Source organism: Castor canadensis, chromosome 8, assembly GCF_047511655.1.
Source record: "Castor canadensis chromosome 8, mCasCan1.hap1v2, whole genome shotgun sequence".
Classification (NCBI taxonomy): domain Eukaryota; kingdom Metazoa; phylum Chordata; class Mammalia; order Rodentia; family Castoridae; genus Castor; species Castor canadensis.
The window spans coordinates 29,835,205-29,852,569 of NC_133393.1; the positions used below are offsets into that span (position 1 = coordinate 29,835,205).

The 17,365-nt window shown below is 37.9% G+C and overlaps 2 protein-coding genes across 2 annotated transcripts; both read right to left on the reverse strand.

The window, feature by feature from the left end:
- Positions 1-568: 568 nt before the first annotated feature.
- LOC109677431 (histone H2B type 1-M) lies at positions 569-8,068 on the reverse strand. The gene is made up of 2 exons (XM_020153415.2): positions 7,613-8,068; positions 569-922 (listed from the first exon to the last, which is right to left on the reverse strand). Exon 1 carries the CDS (start codon positions 8,000-8,002, stop codon positions 7,622-7,624), a length of 381 nt encoding a protein of 126 aa, XP_020009004.1. The 5' UTR covers positions 8,003-8,068; the 3' UTR covers positions 569-922; positions 7,613-7,621.
- A 660-nt stretch (positions 8,069-8,728) lies between these two features.
- H1-4 (H1.4 linker histone, cluster member) lies at positions 8,729-9,501 on the reverse strand. Its single transcript, XM_020153319.2, has one exon. It carries the CDS (start codon positions 9,449-9,451, stop codon positions 8,792-8,794), a length of 660 nt encoding a protein of 219 aa, XP_020008908.1. The 5' UTR covers positions 9,452-9,501; the 3' UTR covers positions 8,729-8,791.
- Positions 9,502-17,365: the final 7,864 nt, after the last annotated feature.

Here is a 17,365-nt window from a genome sequence, read left to right on the forward strand (position 1 = left end):
TCCTGAGTTCAAACCCCAGTACTTAAAAAAATGATTAGTTAAACAGGAGATATGGCTCAAGCGCTAGACAGAGCACCTGCTTTGTAAGCAGCAAGCCCTCAGTTCAAACCCCAATTCCCCCAAAACAACAAAATTAAAAAATAAATTAACAAAACGAAGTAGGTTACTAAAATGTGGTGCCCAGACCAACAGAATCAGCATCATCCATATAATTTAGAAATATAAACTATCAGGTTCTACTCCAGACCCGATGAATCAGAAACTATGAGGGTAATGCTCGGCAATTTGTATTTTTAAAAGAACTTCAGGTAATTTTGACACACAAGCAAGTTTGCGACCGCTCCAAAGACTTCTTTAGTTTAAAATAGAGGAGGTGGCAAAAATAAACAGTGGTTTAACTAAACAAGAAGTTTTACTTTCAGGATCATTTCTGAAGGCATAACAGTGCTTAGGGTCTTACCCATTTAGATCTTGATGCCAGAAAATGTGAAGACTGACAGGCGGATAGATGCACAGACAGTGTAGAAAACGGGAGCTGTGGAAGAAAGATTTGACTCAACAATGAATGTAGAATTCCAATTCTCCACAGATTTTATTAATCATGTTTTGTTTACAAACTTTCTGCCATCCTTTCATTCAGACTTCTAGCAAAAGTACGTAGCCCATGGTTACTAATGAATTCTTAGTAAGTATGCCTGTAACAGCAGTAAATTCTATTTTTATAAATCAAGCAACAAATAAAATGAAAAAGCTAAAACATCTTGCTTGAACTCTTCCACTTGGAATGATCTCTTGATGAATCAATGTGCAGTAAATCAGGATGGGTTGGATTTGGCTGACTTTTCATACTTCATAACTTCCATGGACAGATTCATATCTTCATGGACATTATTCATTTCTTTTCTGTAGTCATATCTCTGTCCTGATTAAAGAAATAAGAAGGATGTATTAGGTGTCATTTTGCCATCAGCATTTATATTTCCTATAAAAAGAGGATCTTTTTACATGCACTTATATAATGTTCTATCAGAAATCTCTGGTCCAATGTTACCTGCATCTTAGAGATTTGCATTAACAAATAATAGCTCAAATCATGCTTAGTCAAAAGACATTCCTCAATAATATGATTTGTTTCAAATTGCTCAACTACCCTTTTTGTGGGAATTAAGTAGTTCAAAGGCATATATATTCTCTCTCTTTAGTTTTTGACCTGAAGAGATTTGGCCACATTGAGTTTCCTTTTAACTCACTGAAAAGGTAAAAACAATCCCTAACAGTTGCAAAATGATCATGTCTATTTTAAGAGCTTTGCATGAATTATCTCACTTCTTAAAATAACTCTAAGTGGTCTGCTATTAGACCTTCTGGGTCACTTATTCATTTGGACCATTGTGACAACTCATCCTTGTCCTCTTTTTATGCTGTTATAAGTGCAAGTGCACTTTAGTCACCATGCAATATTTGAGTCTGCTGTGCTTGTGGAACAGCCTTAAGCATTATAAAAGTGAGCAACATAAAAGTTGAAGTTCCTTCCCTATGGATCTTACAGTCTTGAGGATGAGAAGCAGAGGCAAACAATAAATAAGCAAGTAAATTTATGTCATGTCTAATTATAATGAAGAAGAATAAGTATAGGAAGTTAGCAATGGGGATAGAAGAGTGCCATTTTTACATTTGATGGTTAGAGAAAACTCCTCAGAGGGTAGCATTTTTTAAATCAAGCCATTCAACCCAAAGCTCAAGAAATGTGGGGAATATTTCATTATATGACAGGTATTATACCTACCTGAAACACGAAATAATTTATACAATAATTTAACAAGGCCTGTCTATTCATCTCTTTCCCCCACCCTTTTTCCTTTCCATGTTCTGCTCTAAACTTCTCCTTTAGTCTCTAAGACCTTTCTCTCCCTTTTATAGTTGGTTTGATTTGTCTGTTCTTTTTCTCAGTCCTCAGTTTTGGTCACCTTTCTCCCAATGCTCCTTCTTTCCTAAACAAAACAAAACAAAACAAAGAAGCCATAATTTGGCTCTGATATTTATAAAAATATTGTTTTCAATTCATAAAGTACAGCTTGACATTGTTAAACTTTTATTAAACAAAAATAAAATCTCTCTACTATTCTTGTTCCCAGTCTATATAGCAAATTTCATGGTTTATGGAAAAAGAAGCTACAAGTAAGTGCTATTCTTCATGTGAAGATAAAGAATCTTTATGTTATTTTCTATTTAGCACTGAAAGCCTGTGTTATCCAGATGAAGTGCAAGAACTCCAAACTATATTCTGAGTTAATTTCTACCTTTCCTGAATTGTTTTTAATTACAACTGGAGTTCAGAGGGAAAGTTAGGGGTGTAAATTAAGGAAGATACTGTTGAGCATGTATATTTGAACAATGAATAAAATTAAAAAAAACAAAAAAAACCCCAAACTTCCCCCCAAAACAAAACAACAACAAAAAAACCCAAAAAATAATCTTCAATAAGCAACCCCCTTATTATTTCTGGGATCACAGCTATGTAAATATCTACAACCAAGTGAGGAAACAATCATAAAAACCAAATAGTTGTAGAACTTGCTATCTTTAATGATAAATGCCTAATTAAAAATTGAAAAAAAAATTTTCTTAAAGACTAAGTGTATAGTAAAGGATTAGAGTTGTACAACATTTGTCTTTGGCTAGGAGATGATCTTTAGGCCTTAAGAATGTCCTGTTAACAGACTCTAGTTTACTAGGGGCCTAGGGGTACTCCAGTTTGTTCAAGAATGTGATTTATGGTAGGAACTTTGGGGCCATGCCATATTTGCCCTACCTCAGGACAGATGGAGACCTGGGGTCAGACATATAATCAGTCATTTATGTGCATGTAATTGAGGCCTAGTAAAAAGTATGAACATCAAATCTTGGGTGACTTCATGGTTGTTAATATTCCATATGCATGTGTTGTATTTTCCTACGTCATTACCCAGAAATCATGATGTGTTTGGAACCTTGGCTGGTTTTAATCTTCATCTTTTTGTTGCAATAAATTGTAATCTTGTGTATAATATCTTTTACTGAGTTATGTGACTCTTTCTTTCCAAATCTGGGTATGGGTTTGGAGACACCAGACATCTGCATTTGGCCTCAAATTTAAGGGCAGTCTTCTGGACTTATGGAAATTAAGTTCCTTAACTTCACAATAAGTTACAATGATATTAATATTATTTTATTTTTTCCCTATTACTCAAAAATTGAGATGAATATTTTTCCTTAATTTAATGAGCTTGACAGTCTCCATATTTGCCCAGATCCATTCACTTATCTGCAGATTCCCAATGTATGAGAAGCATTTTAGGTCTAGTGAAAGAATAATAAAAATAATTAGCTGTAATTCTGTGTGGCTGAAAGAAGATCATCTTCTCTCTCTTTTTTTTAAATCTTCAATCTTAACACAGGTGCCTAGTTTAAAGACATTCAGTGACAATCTCTTAGATAAACTGATTTGTAAGTAAATACTCTGAAAAATAGTCATGCTACAATTCATCAGGGAATTTTTACATGTTCTAAAAATCTCTCATTCTTCATGACTAAATTCTATTCGTCTTTTTTTACCTTCCTTCTCTAACTCTTAATTTGTTACCTTATATTTTAAATATTGCACCTTTTAAAGTAGCCAATTATTAGCCTTAAATTCCATATATTAAATTATGTAATTAGCTTTAACTTCTTAATGGATTTTAAATCTCATTTTCCAGATTATTTTCTAATATTTTCATATTTTACAGTATGAGATTAAAACTTTTTATGTCTTTTTGTGGTTTTAATTGCTTTCTTTTTCCTTTAAAAAGCCCAGCTCTATTTGTTGGACATTTCAACAGCAGCCATGCTTTACAGATTGCAATTTAGGATTTCTCAGATGAATTAATTAAGTACCTTTCTAAAAAGTTCCTGCTGTATGCTGGGTTGATGTTGTACACAAAGGGGCTTTTTGTCTTTTACAAACTCACGGAAATGTCCACCAAGAAATCATGTGGATAGTCTATTGAACTTTGCCTTTGTGGATAGTGGTCAGCTGTAGTCTAAGGTGTTAGAATTCTTAAAGGTCTATCATTTATAAAGTTGTTAAGTCCAGGTTACTTATTTATTTATTTATTCAGGTACAGGTATTTTACAGCTGATTTCTATCTAGTTTTTAAAGCACAAATACACCTTACATTCCAGGACTTCAAACATAAAGGAGATGATGTGATAATTTAAAAAATATACCCACATAATCTTTATCCTTACCTAAAACAATGAAGCCTAATTGCTTGAGTATGTGCAAGATTTAAATGACTTACTTGTATTGAGTAGAATATGGGTGATACACTGTATGACTTTTGAAATTTGGTCACAAAAGGAATTATGACTTTTTCTGATTTCTCTCTTTGGGGGCTAATAGCTGCCATGTTTTGAAAGATGGTCAATTAGCCTTCTGAAGAGGTCTTTGTGGCAAGAAACTGAGGCCTCTGGCCATTAGCCAGCTCCACATTCAGGTGTGCTATCAAGCCCTTGGATTACTACAGTCAATTCTTATACCTTGACTCTAACCTCAGGAGAAATCCTGATCTGTAACAACCCATTTAATTCCTAACTCACAGAAATTAAAAGAGCTAGCAAATGTGAAATGTTCATTGATTTAAGCTACTCAGTTTTGGGAAGATGTTGCACAGCATCATAATGAATTACTAATAGAGATAAAGAGCTCCACAATCAATGTTCAATCTTTAGAATCAAATGAAGGTGATTCATGATTATGTCTGAATATGTGGGAAAAATATGTAAAATATTAAGAGAATGTATTCAGTCATTACTTAAGAAAATAATATTACATGAAAAAATAATACTAGGACTAGGAATCCAAATAGGAATCAGAATCAACATAAGGAAGTCTACCTATACTTCACTGCAATAGGTTAAGGAATTAAAAAGCATAATTTCATTAGATGCCACAAACTGATTGGATAGCATCTATAAAACATTCCTAACAGTATCTTTTAAAACAGTTTGAAGGAAACCACAGCAAATAAATATTACCCCCCCAAATCAATACTATAAACAAACTACCAAAGCCTACTGTATTGAAAAGAAGAAAAAAAAGACAGTGATGACTTAGCTTTGCTCATATGGATTGTACTTAACAAAAGATGATACAAACAACTAACAAATAGTCACTGGAAAGCATGTCAAACATTTTATTTGGTAATAATAATATATGCAAGGAAAATCAAGGCAGTCCATTAAATATTGATTAGAATTAACAGAATTTGGGAAAGTTGGCTAGATACAAAATACACATAAATAATCATTTAATTATCACCACACACACAGCATTTCAATGTTTTAATCTGAGGCCTTCTGTCATTATGGAACAGAAGGCACATACTTATGAAAATCACTAATGATTGTTAAAAGGTTATGAAATCTGTATTGCATTTGTTAAGAATTTATAGAGCTCAATTCAGTGTCACATGGTGACACACTTTTTGTAATATTTTTACTTCATGTAAATGATTTCTTTTATAGCTTTTTTTTTTTTTTTTTGGTGATACTGGGTTTTGAACTCAGGGCCACAGGCTTGCTAGGCAGACACCCTACAACTTCAGCCATTCTGCCAGCCTTCATTTAAATTATTTCTAATCTTGAGTAATCCATCAATTCTAGAGTTCTCAGTCATGATCCTTTAAATCTCTTATCTGCACCATTCTGTTTGATATTATAGTCCTATGATTACTTAGTAATCACATTCATATTTGCTCCTACCAGGTGCTCAGGGTCACAAAACCAGTGAACCAGTGTAGGTATCCCTAGATTAAATTCTCTGTTTAACTACTTTGATTCTCTGTGGTATGAATGTTGGGAACAAGTAAGCAGCCACGACTTGGCTTGTAGTCTGAATCTCAGTGGCCAAATGTAACCTGCTGAGCAGCAAGTTCAGAGCTGACAGTTTTCTTTGCAATCATTTGTGACCAGTCTGTGGGTATATGACAATGTATGTGTTTGCAGTTCTTTGACTGAGGACGTATTTTTTGGTGTGTTGTCTCAGCATCAGAGGCAGAGGTTTCCTATAATGCTCCTCACCACAGTCAGGTTCCATATAACACCCTAGAAACCAAAGCTTAGGTTTGAGTGGAAGCAGGCTCTAGCTATTGGGGTTTCACGTAGGCAAGTCCCTGGGCCTGAGTTCCTTATTGTTTTTAAGCTGGTTTTTGTTGCTTTAAAATTAAAAAAAAAAAAAAATCATCATTTTGTTATTCATCTAGGCAACAAACTTGACATATACAAAATCTTTCCCCAAAATATATAAACACATTTTACTTGTGAGGTCACGAGGACACTAGAATTTCTAAATTCATTCCTTCCTGCATCAATTACTCCCTCCACCAAAGTTGTGTTTCAGCTACCACTTCACAGCAACACATAGCCTGGTGAACCTCATGGATTTCTTGTGGAACTCTAAATCATTGTTTCCTGTCCTCTTAGCCACTATTTCCCGGTTTCCACTGGTTTCCCCCTACATTTTTTCCCCCCTCAATAATCCATTCCTCCAAAAGCAAAATGCCATCCTACCTGAGGCAGCAGCAGGAACACCTTGTTAGAAGGCATCTCACTCCACTCCCACCTTCTACCTTCTCTTCTCCTAGCATTCTAGGACATCCAGGAAAGGGTGAACCCTACTGAAAAGGGAGCCTCAGTTCTAGGGGAAGTATTACCTATTTGCAGTCAGACACCTTAAGAGATTATCTATTAAGTTTCTCCAGTTATTGAGGACTTTTAAATTGAACACTGCCTAAAGACTATAAATTAAATAACTTTCTTGGAAAGAGAGCAACCAACAACTTGAGTCTCAAAAAATTTCATTCCCCTTTCTTTCTGTTGGTACCTTTTAGATGTAAGACACACCTTCCTCCCCGCCTCAACTACTCAGAGCCACACTGAAATTGGCTCAATTGAAAAGCAGGCACAACATACCTCTGTGAAAACTGGTTGTCTTCATTCCCCTGTTAGTATCACATTTCTAGATGTGTTTTAAAAGGAAAAAAGAAAACTCTCGGCAGAACCAAGTTGTCAAACATGCGCAATTTATGCTCTGGGCGAGCAGCTATCAGTCGCCGGTGGACCAATTCATGATCAACTTGGACAACTATATTACCGAAAAGAAGAGGTGGATAGTTACACTATTTTTAGTTCCTAGAATATGTACACTTAGGGAACACCGAGCTCACTATATGGAACTTGTGTATACCCATGGTGAATGCTCAACTTCTGGTAGCCACTTCTGTTCCTTGCATTTTACAAGCATTTCCTATGCAGCTCGGTTACATTAAAGATTGATAGCATATAAAGCCGGGCGTGGTAGCGCATCCTCGATAATTTCAGCACTCACTAGGGTATGAGGATTGGGAGTTCAAGTATTGTCTGAGCTATGCATCCAGTATCAAAACAGAACAAAACAAAAAAATGGCAGCATAGCTTTAATTCTAGTATGCAAACTCCGAAAACCCTCAGGAATGGAAGGATTACAACTCATTTGTTGAAAAGATGCGTGGCTCTTAAAAGAGCCTTTGCGGTTAGGCGAAAAGACGCTTACTTGCTAAATTTACTTGGAGCTGGTGTACTTGGTGACGGCCTTGGTCCCCTCGGACACGGCGTGCTTGGCCAGCTCCCCGGGCAGCAGCAGGCGCACGGCCGTCTGGATCTCCCGGGACGTGATGGTCGAGCGCTTGTTGTAATGCGCCAGGCGAGACGCCTCCCCCGCGATGCGCTCGAAGATGTCGTTGACGAAAGAGTTCATGATGCCCATGGCCTTGGACGAGATGCCGGTGTCCGGGTGGACCTGCTTCAGCACCTTGTACACGTACACGGAGTAGCTCTCCTTGCGGCTGCGCTTGCGCTTCTTGCCGTCCTTCTTCTGCGCCTTGGTCACCGCCTTCTTGGAGCCCTTCTTGGGCGCTGGAGCGGACTTAGTAGGTTCAGGCATTGTAGCGTAACAAGGAAAGAAAAAAGTAAAAACGTAACGAAGAGCTCTAAGGCAAACACCTGAGGAAGTAATCACCACCCATTCCCATTAGGCCGCATTCATTTATAGCTACGGTATTCAAATGAGGTTAATAAGATTTCCTTCTGGATTGGATTGCTTTTTGTGTGTCGTCACAAACACGAATGTAAACGACACTTAAACTTCTACTTCTTCATTGGCTATCTGATACCGCAGTTTCGCCCAATCACAAAGCACAACCCAGGCAACCCAAAGCTGTTATAAATAGGCTTCTTCAATCCGGAAGGCTAACTCACAGAAAGCAGGCTAAAGTTTTTGAGGAAGCAAGCATTTTAGGATTCTGGGTGCATTAGCTCCCAAATATACTACACTCAAAGTGGCTATGGAGAATCCCATTATCCATTTCTTTGTACAACTGTCGTTACAGCACCTTAAGCAGTATACTTGGCTGACTGGAGGATCGTACGAGTGGTGACCTTTCAAGTAGACGCTACAATGTTGCGGGAAACATGGCAAGTGCAACTTATCCCCCCACAAAGGTCCTCCAGACGGGTTTACGATTAAAGACCCATTGCCTCTGCGTAATTTTGTTGCCAAAAGTTCATATTGTTGTAACCGTAACCTTGACAAAAGCCCGCCTCTTTCCTGTGGCGTTTCTATCATAGCCACGCCCACTTAGAATGTGCAACAGCTCTTTTTTGAGGTCTATGGGTGGCTCTGAAAAGAGCCTTTGGGTTGTGTTGAGCTTCCAAGCAGGTGGCCAAAGTAACTTTACTTTTTCTTGGCTGCCGCCTTCTTTGGCTTGGCAGCCTTGGGCTTGGCGGCCTTTGGCTTAGACGCCTTAGGCTTCACCGCTTTTGCCTTGGCTGGGCTCTTAGGCGCCTTCTTCGGCTTAGCTGCCTTGGCCTTTTTCGGACTCTTTGCTTTTTTGGCTCCTGCAGCTGCGGCCGGCTTCTTCGCCTTCTTTGGGGTCTTCTTGGCGCTTTTCTTAGGGGTGGCAGCCCCTGTAGACTTCTTCGGTTTCTTCGCAGCGCCTGCGGGCTTCTTGGCCTTGGCCGCACCCGCCTTCTTGGCTTTGGGCTTGGCTTCCCCAGAGGCCGCCTTCTTGTTGAGTTTGAAGGAGCCGGAGGCACCGGTGCCCTTGGTTTGCACCAGGGTGCCTTTGCTCACCAAGCTTTTGAGACCAAGCTTGATCCGACTGTTGTTCTTTTCCACGTCGTAGCCCGCAGCCGCCAGCGCCTTCTTGAGCGCGGCCAGAGACACCCCACTGCGCTCCTTGGAGGCAGCAACAGCCTTGGTGATGAGCTCGGACACAGGGGGCCCGGACGCCTTGCGCTTCGCACCACCTGCGGACTTCCGAGCCTTCTTCTTTACTGGTGTCTTCTCAGCGGGGGCCGGAGCAGTAGGCGCGGCGGGCGCAGTTTCGGACATGTTGATGCGGGCTTGGAGAGAGCAATTCGAGCCGGAAGCAGAGGCACTGGCCGGGACTCGGGCCGCGGCGCTGCGCCCGCCCGTTTATATAGGGCGGAGCTGCTCCGTGATTGGTGCGCTGTCCAGCCCGCCTAGCTGGCAGCCGCAGAGTGTCCTCTCCGATCCCGAGTTGTGTTTGTTACACCTCAAAAAAGGCCAAAAATGTCAAAATTCTCTACTTCGAATTGCTGGATTTTTCTCAGATAATGATCCCCGAAGTCTCAGGCTTCATACACATCTCAAATAATGAAGATAGGACCAAACCTTGTGCCAAAAACTAGCAATATTTCCCGCCGTGCTCTGCAAATTTCAACTCAGAGAAACAAAACTTTCTATTTTCTTCGTAAATTATAAACTGATCTTTAACTGTGGAGTTTTCTAACCTATCAAATATGATTCTCCAAGTGGTTAGCTTCTTATATATCCAAAAACCATGACACTGGTATTAAGATTTTTATTACAAATCTGCACTTAAGTGAGGGAAGTAACACAGGCTCCTCGGAGAGTCCTGCCTATTGAGCCGAGGGCATTTGAGTTCATCAAACTGGTTTAGTTTAATGCCAAGCAAATTATTGCCCATTTAGGGTTAAATTTTGGACCCCTGGGATATCAATCTATGCAACGATCTTTTTATCTCTACCCGCTGTATCTGAGTTTTAAAATAATTCTTTAGGATAATTCTTTCCCTTTCTGCTCCCAAGGGTTGGGGGCGGGGCGGTTACTTCTCTCTTCCTCTGGACAACTACTCCATGGGTTGAGATACCTTGAATTCAAACTATTGGGGAAATAAGGGAGACCAAAACATACCCAGAGTGCATACATGAAAAAGGATTAATTTTCAAGTAACACATAAATGATGTGTATAAAGTTGTTGGAAGTGGAGGTGTACTTCACTTTGAAGAATTTGTCTGCAGGCTTGTTGAGTTCTTTTGGCATATGTTTCATGACTAATTTGTAGTGGACTAGTTAGAACTGAAATTCAAGCATCAATCATAAGAGAAAAATAAATGAGAAATGTAGATTGGAACATTACTATTCCCACTGTTGGAGAAACCCAGGCTATGTCATTACTGAATACCACTCTACCTACCATAGATGGTTTCAATCCTCCTGAAGATTATGGCCTAATGTTTCCCAGAGCTCCTTGAAAATAAGTGACATGTAAAGATTGAATGACAAATTCAAATTTTGAGTTCAGAAACAGATCTTTGAGAAGTTAGCCAAGCTAAGTCTTTGTTTCCTGAAGACATTCTTTGCAAGGTGTTGAAAGAGTGGGCTTGTTTAGAGTGTTGCCCAACCAAGGAAAAGTCTAAGTTGGCAATGAAAGCCTACTGAAAAGAATTACCTCGGGGTGGGGGGTAGGGGTTTGGATGGAATTACCTTTTAAAAACTACAAGCCTCCCACTAGAGACACAAGATACAATATTGCCCAATACTATAAGGTGATACAATACTATTCTGTGGATGTGACTGAGTGTAACATGGCACTGGATATTTGCTCTATTGCCCCACATCTTCACATGCACAAACCCTACAACTGAGATAAAGACGACACAGAACTCTAATACATTGTTAATAAAATGTTTAAAAACATTATAGTCCTATTTAAATTAATGCTGTTTGATAGAAAGCTGTTCGTTATTAGTGTTTCTTAAGCCTTAAAAGGTAAATATTTTCAGTTTAATTATTGTATGATAGTGCAAATGTAGACTTTGGCATTTATCAAAATAAAGACAAAGAGGATTAAGCTCCATAAGAGACTATAGAAACTGACTATGTGGACATTTAGTTACAGAATGATTGGATTATATCCATTATTAATGACAACCCCAAACGCTCCTGTAAATGGTGGAAAATTGCACAACACATTGAAGTTTGTTCTCAAATACCTTCCTTTATTCTGTGCATTTCTCACTGCTTCCAAAATCTGTGATCTTCCAGCTTGTTGTTTATGATGCACTATTTGAGTGACAAGATGTTGATTGAACATTAAACCAAGTTTCTTTTTTTTTGACACTTCTCTATAATGAAATAAGAGAAATATCAAAAGACTTCGATTTTTCATTGCTCTGCTACCTAGACTGAGTATATTCCAGAGCTACTTGTGCACAGGTGCATCTTTGTCCATGTGTTTTAAATGTAAATTCCAAGGCCTTGCTCCAGATGATTTTGATATAAAACAACTCCAGTGGATGCCAGAATATGAATATTTAATAAGTTTCTCATGCCACTCTCTTGCCCAGCCATGGTTGAGAATCAGTGCTACTCTAACTGTAGAGAACTGACTGAGCAAAACTATTTCCTACCATGCAAGTGTTTCCGTGGATTTCTGGGCTTGCCTGTGTTATTTCAGAATAGATATCCAGGCAGGAATTGGCCACATGTTGGGCAAATGGAGATAACAGTAATCCAATCCTGACTTCTTGCATTCACACCTGACTAGCCACATATGGAGCTCAAGAAGGAGAAGGAAAAGTAAAGCATTTTCTGATTCATTATTTTCCATACAAAGAGGTAGACTGAAACTTGGCTGCTGATAGGCTGTGTGAACTCCCTAATACATCTCCATTCCTTATCTCATTTTATCACACTTAATAATAGGTATCTTATTTATTTATTTGAGGCAGGGTTTTGCCAGGCCAGACTCAAATTCACAATTCTTCTTCCACAGGCTTTTGAGTGCTGGAATTACAGGTATGTACCACCACACCCAGATCTGTCTCTTTATTGACTACTGTATGTGTGCTACCTGCAGATTCTTACTTAGTAGATGCAGCAATCTTCTACCATAGATAGACTGATCACTTTGCATAGAGGAAGTGGACTTGCAGAAGTAGGAATTGTCCCCAGAAGTCTATTGGTAAGAGGTACATCACAAATTCCAGCTCACATTGGTCTGACTTCAAAGAATGTGCTCTAATTAACTAGTGTTTTTCACACGATCTTGAATAAGCATTAAAAGCTTTGAAATTAAGGTAGTAATACAAAGTCAAAAGGTTTCTTTTTAAAAATAATTTAGGATACAATATAAAATACTAGAGCACAATGCATGTAATTTGTTATATATATGGCTCTTTTTGTACAAGGCATTTCTTCCTGTGTAGTCCCTTATGTCCACAGTGGCTGGTATGCTCTCCTCATTCAATTCAGTGTTTTTGTAGTCATGAAATATTCTCAAGTGTGGTTTTCTTTAATTACTAGGAACGTAATTTCCTATCACTGACTTTTTTTAAACTTCTAAGGAACCCTGAGTGATGGAAATGGGGGACACTGCTCATTTCTATTTTGGAAACTGCTTGGTCACTGTGCTAAGAGGATCGAGCTGATTTGTAGAAAAGTTGAAAGGATAGGGAGGCATCTGGTTGGTTCTTTTTACTGTGTAATTCTGGGTTACAAGTACTTAACTCTGGACTTTGTTATTGTAATATGCTGTTATTATGACTATTTTATTTAAGACAGAGCTTGAGAAGACATATTTTATACTAGACAAAGTGCTTATATGATGTCTTAGATAATGTTTTTTGTTAAGTCAACAACTGAGACTGTGGTTATATACCCCAGGTTATCATTTCAATTTTGGAATTGTAAAAAATTGCAAACAACCTTAATGCCTATACATTAGAGAGTGCTTGAATAATCATAGGTACATTCATACAATGGAATAATATACTGCTAAAAAAATCACTAAAGACCTTTATTAATTGCAGGAAATATGCTCGAGTGATAAAGCAAAGTACAAAAGAATATCAGTATGATTCCCTTTGTGTGACACAGAAGGGAATATAAGAAAGCAATTTTTTGTGTAGAAGCAACACAGGAAAAATAAACTAAATACAAAAGAGATTATTATTAAACTAAATACTAAAGCGATTGCTTGTCTCTAGGAGGTGGATAAGGAAGAGGTGGAAAAAAGGGCCAATAAGAAAGGAATAACAGGGATGAGGACAGAGTGCTATTTTTTTTAACTATACCTTTTCATATAACACTGACAGCTATAGTAATATTTTACATGCTGGCAAAATTAACTATTTAAACAAATGACTGACACCAATAGGAATTGGGGGAAACCAAAATAGAATATACGCACTAACAAATGAACCAAGCTATATTCAGTTCTTTTCTGTTCTGTCTTGTTTTTCTTTGGCTGTACTGGGGCTTCATGCTTGCTAGGCAGAGTCTCTACTGCTTGAGCCATGCCTCTAGTCCTTCTGTAGCAAATTATTATCATAAAAACACTGAAAAAATTGAGTCTGAGAAAAGTTAACTTAATCAATAGTGGAAAACAGTATTGATTGGATAGTGTAAGGCTTAAGACAAAAAAGATATATCTATACATACTGTAATCTAGTAAAACTGTTCCTTCAGGAATCTGGGTTATTATTCTGAAACCGTATTCATTAGAATCAAACAAATAAGTACAATTATCTGTGTCATAGATAATGAGATACAGTGTTTTTGCTGGTGGAGAAAAAAGTATCTGGCTAAAACAAAGCTGGTTATGCTGGATTAGAATCAGAGCTATTATGCTCAAGATTTTACATATATCTACAGTTACATAAATAGAACATAAATCTTTGTGTATATATGCATGGATCAGTATATATGCTTATATCTCCCTGCTCTGAGAACACAGAAGAAGTTAGCATCCTAGTAGCAATTAGCATGGGGGCAAACCATGTTTGACTTTTCAGCACCATTTCCCAATAAAAGGAACCAAAGTCTGGTTGATTACCAGGCCAGGTCAGTGAAAGTGTAGGATGGGTCTAAAACATCTTGTAGTGTTAGAAAATGAGATGGTTAAGCTGGGCGTGGTGGTTTAAACCTGCAATCCTAGATATTTGGGATTGAGGTTGAAGGCCAGCTTCAAGGCCAGACTTTTCAAAAAGTCCTTGAGACCACATCTCAACCAATAAAACTGTCATCCCAGCTATTTGGATAGGAAAGCTCTCCAAGCCTGCCTGGGCATAAATGTAGATCTTATCTCAAAAATAGTCAAATCAAAAAGGATTGCGGCATGGCTCAAGTGGTAGAGCACCTGTCTAGCAAGCAAACTCCAGTACTGCCAAAACAAAAACAAAACAAAATCAGAAGCCAGGTGCCAGTGACTCACACCTGTAATCTTGGGTAAGAGGCAGAGATCAGGAGGTTTGTGGTTCAAAGCCAGCCCCACGCAAACAGTTCTCAAGACCCTATCTTGGAAAAAAATATCCACCACACAAAAAAAGAAAGGGCTGGTGTAGGCCCTAAGTTCAAACCCCAGTACTGCAAAACAAAACAAAACAAAAACCAAAAAGCCTCAGAAATTTGTTGATGAAACAAGCAAGCCAATCTCAAAGCTGTACCTTTTTCAAAGCTTGTACTATTTGAACAGCAAAATAAAATTGACAGCATTGGATTTTAACTTACAGAAGAAAAAATATATCAATCAATAAATAAGTAAATGAATAAACAAAGATAATTCTTTACAGTATAATTCTAATGGTACATAGAAGGAAAAAGTGAGATAGAAAATAACTATTAATAAAATATTAATTGTGATCTTCTTACAGACAAAAGTTTAAGGAGAGGCAAGCTTTGCAGTCTTGTTTATCTTCCCCAAGATACCTATCAACTAGGAAAGGAAAGATAACAAGTTTACACTGAAGTGTTTCCATAGGTAGACACCTTAATTAAGTTAGCAATGCAAATGTCACACCATAATAAGACATATATATGTCATCAACTCCTGGCATTGGAAGAGCACTTCATCATTTCTCTGGAATTTCCTAGTAAAAATGTACAACTTGCTGGGTGCTGTAGCTCACACCTGTAATGTTAGTTACTTAGAAGGCAGAGATCAGGAAGATTGAGGTTCAAAGACAGCCTGGGCAAACAGTTTGTAAGACACTATCTCAAAAAAAAACCTTCACAAAGAAAGGGCTGGTAGAGTGGCTCAAAGTGTAGACCCTGAGTTCAAACCCCAGTACTGAAAAAAAAAAAGTATGACTCATTCCAATGATGAGAAAATATCAGATAAATTCAAGTGGAGAGACATTCTTCAAAATAACTGGTAAGGGCTGGGGATGTGGCTCTAGCACTTGCTTAGCATGCAGAAGGTCCTGGGTTTGATCTCCAGCACTGCTAAAACAAAAAAAAACACAAACAAACAAGAAAACCATCAGCATGAAATTTGTGAAAGTCGTGAAAGGCAAGGTCAAATTGAAAGTTATTCTGGCTGGGTGCCAGTGGCTCAAGCCTGTAGGGTCAGGAGGCAGGGATCAGGAGGATAGAGGTTCCAAACCAACCCTGGGCAAATAGTTCCTGATACCCTATCTTGAAAATACCCATCATGGAAAGAGCTGGCTGAGTGGCTCAAGGTGTAGGCACTGAGTTCAAACTCCAGAACCAGAAAAAAAAAATTATTCTGGTTTGGAAGAGACTCAGGAAAAACAAGAACTAAATCCAATGTGATATCCTGAGTAGCAACTTGGAGCAACAAAAGGACAATAGTAGAAAAATTTGTGACATTTGAGGAAGATCTGAACTTTGGCTAATATTGTATCCATGCCCCTTTCATACTGTTGATAATTCATGTAGCTAATGTAAAAATTAACATTAGTGGAAGTCAGTTGAGGGAAATAAGAAACTTTTTGAATTATTTTTGCAACTTTCCCGCAAATACAAAATCAGATCAAAATAAGTTTTCTAAATAAATTTTCTTGCTTATTCACATGTTATAACATTTTTTTCATAGATGGGGAAAGCAAAAATATAACATAAATTCTCCATATTGGTAGAAAAATAGTTTATATTCTTGTGTCTAAATTGTTTGTATTTGCAAAGTTTCTCTATGAAAAGCTGCATGCTTTTCTTTAAGAAGTGTTTCCCTTAAAAATACGATAAAGTTAATTTTTTATGCTAAATTTCCCATTCAAATTTCATTTTACTTTGTTTGTTTTTCAGATAGAGTATTGTACCTTTGCCTAGGCCCTGCCTCAGACTAGTTTCCTCCTACCTCCATATATTGTATAATTGGGATTACAGAAATGAACTATGATGCCCAGGTTGTTTTTTGAGATAGGGTCTCACTAATACTTTTTGTACTGGCTAGCCTCAAACCATGATCCTTTCATCTCTGACTCTTGCATAGCTAGGATTGTAAGTGTGTACCACCACATCTAGCCCTATCTGCACTTTCAATGAAATTATTCCCTTGTTTTTTTCTTTATACATTTATTAACTTTATATATATATATATATGTATCCGTGAACAATATGGCTCAATATTGTCCTTTTTTGAAGTTATAAACATGAAATCAGTGTATTTATTATTTTATGCCTTACTTCCCCCCCCCATAGGAGTTTCCCTCTACTTTTATTGTTTTTGTTTTTGAGATAGGGTCTTGCCCTATACCCCAGGCTAGCTTAGAATTCTCCAACCTCCTGCCCCAGCCTCTTGAGTGCTGGGTTTACAGGTATGTACCATCAAGTCCAACAAGAGTTTCCTTCTGTTATGATGATGCAGAAAGGTCAAATTTGTGAATTGACATTAATATTATAAATGTAGCCCATCATATTTATTAATCTAAACTACTCATGGGCATTCTCATGATTGTAATCATACAGCAAATTTAATCTTGCTGAATTGTCAGGCTTGGATTTTTGAGCTATATCATAAGAATTTTAGTGATACTAAGGCCTCCACACTATGAGAAAGCTAAGCTGCTCACATGCCCATGTTTGGATGCTCTCCTTATCATTCTAGTCTTTGAACCATCATAAGGCCAGAGAGATGACAGAACTTTCCAGGGGTTTCCAAGTCCCAGCGGTCCTGTTGTGTCTTCTCAGTCAAAGTCCTGAACATCAGGGCACAAAGACAAGCTAACTCCACCCTAA

Coding starts and splice junctions, on each gene's coding strand:
- LOC109677431 (XM_020153415.2), bottom strand. CDS start 8,002: ATGCCTGAACCTACTAAGTCCGCTCCAGCGCCCAAGAAGGGCTCCAAG.
- H1-4 (XM_020153319.2), bottom strand. CDS start 9,451: ATGTCCGAAACTGCGCCCGCCGCGCCTACTGCTCCGGCCCCCGCTGAG.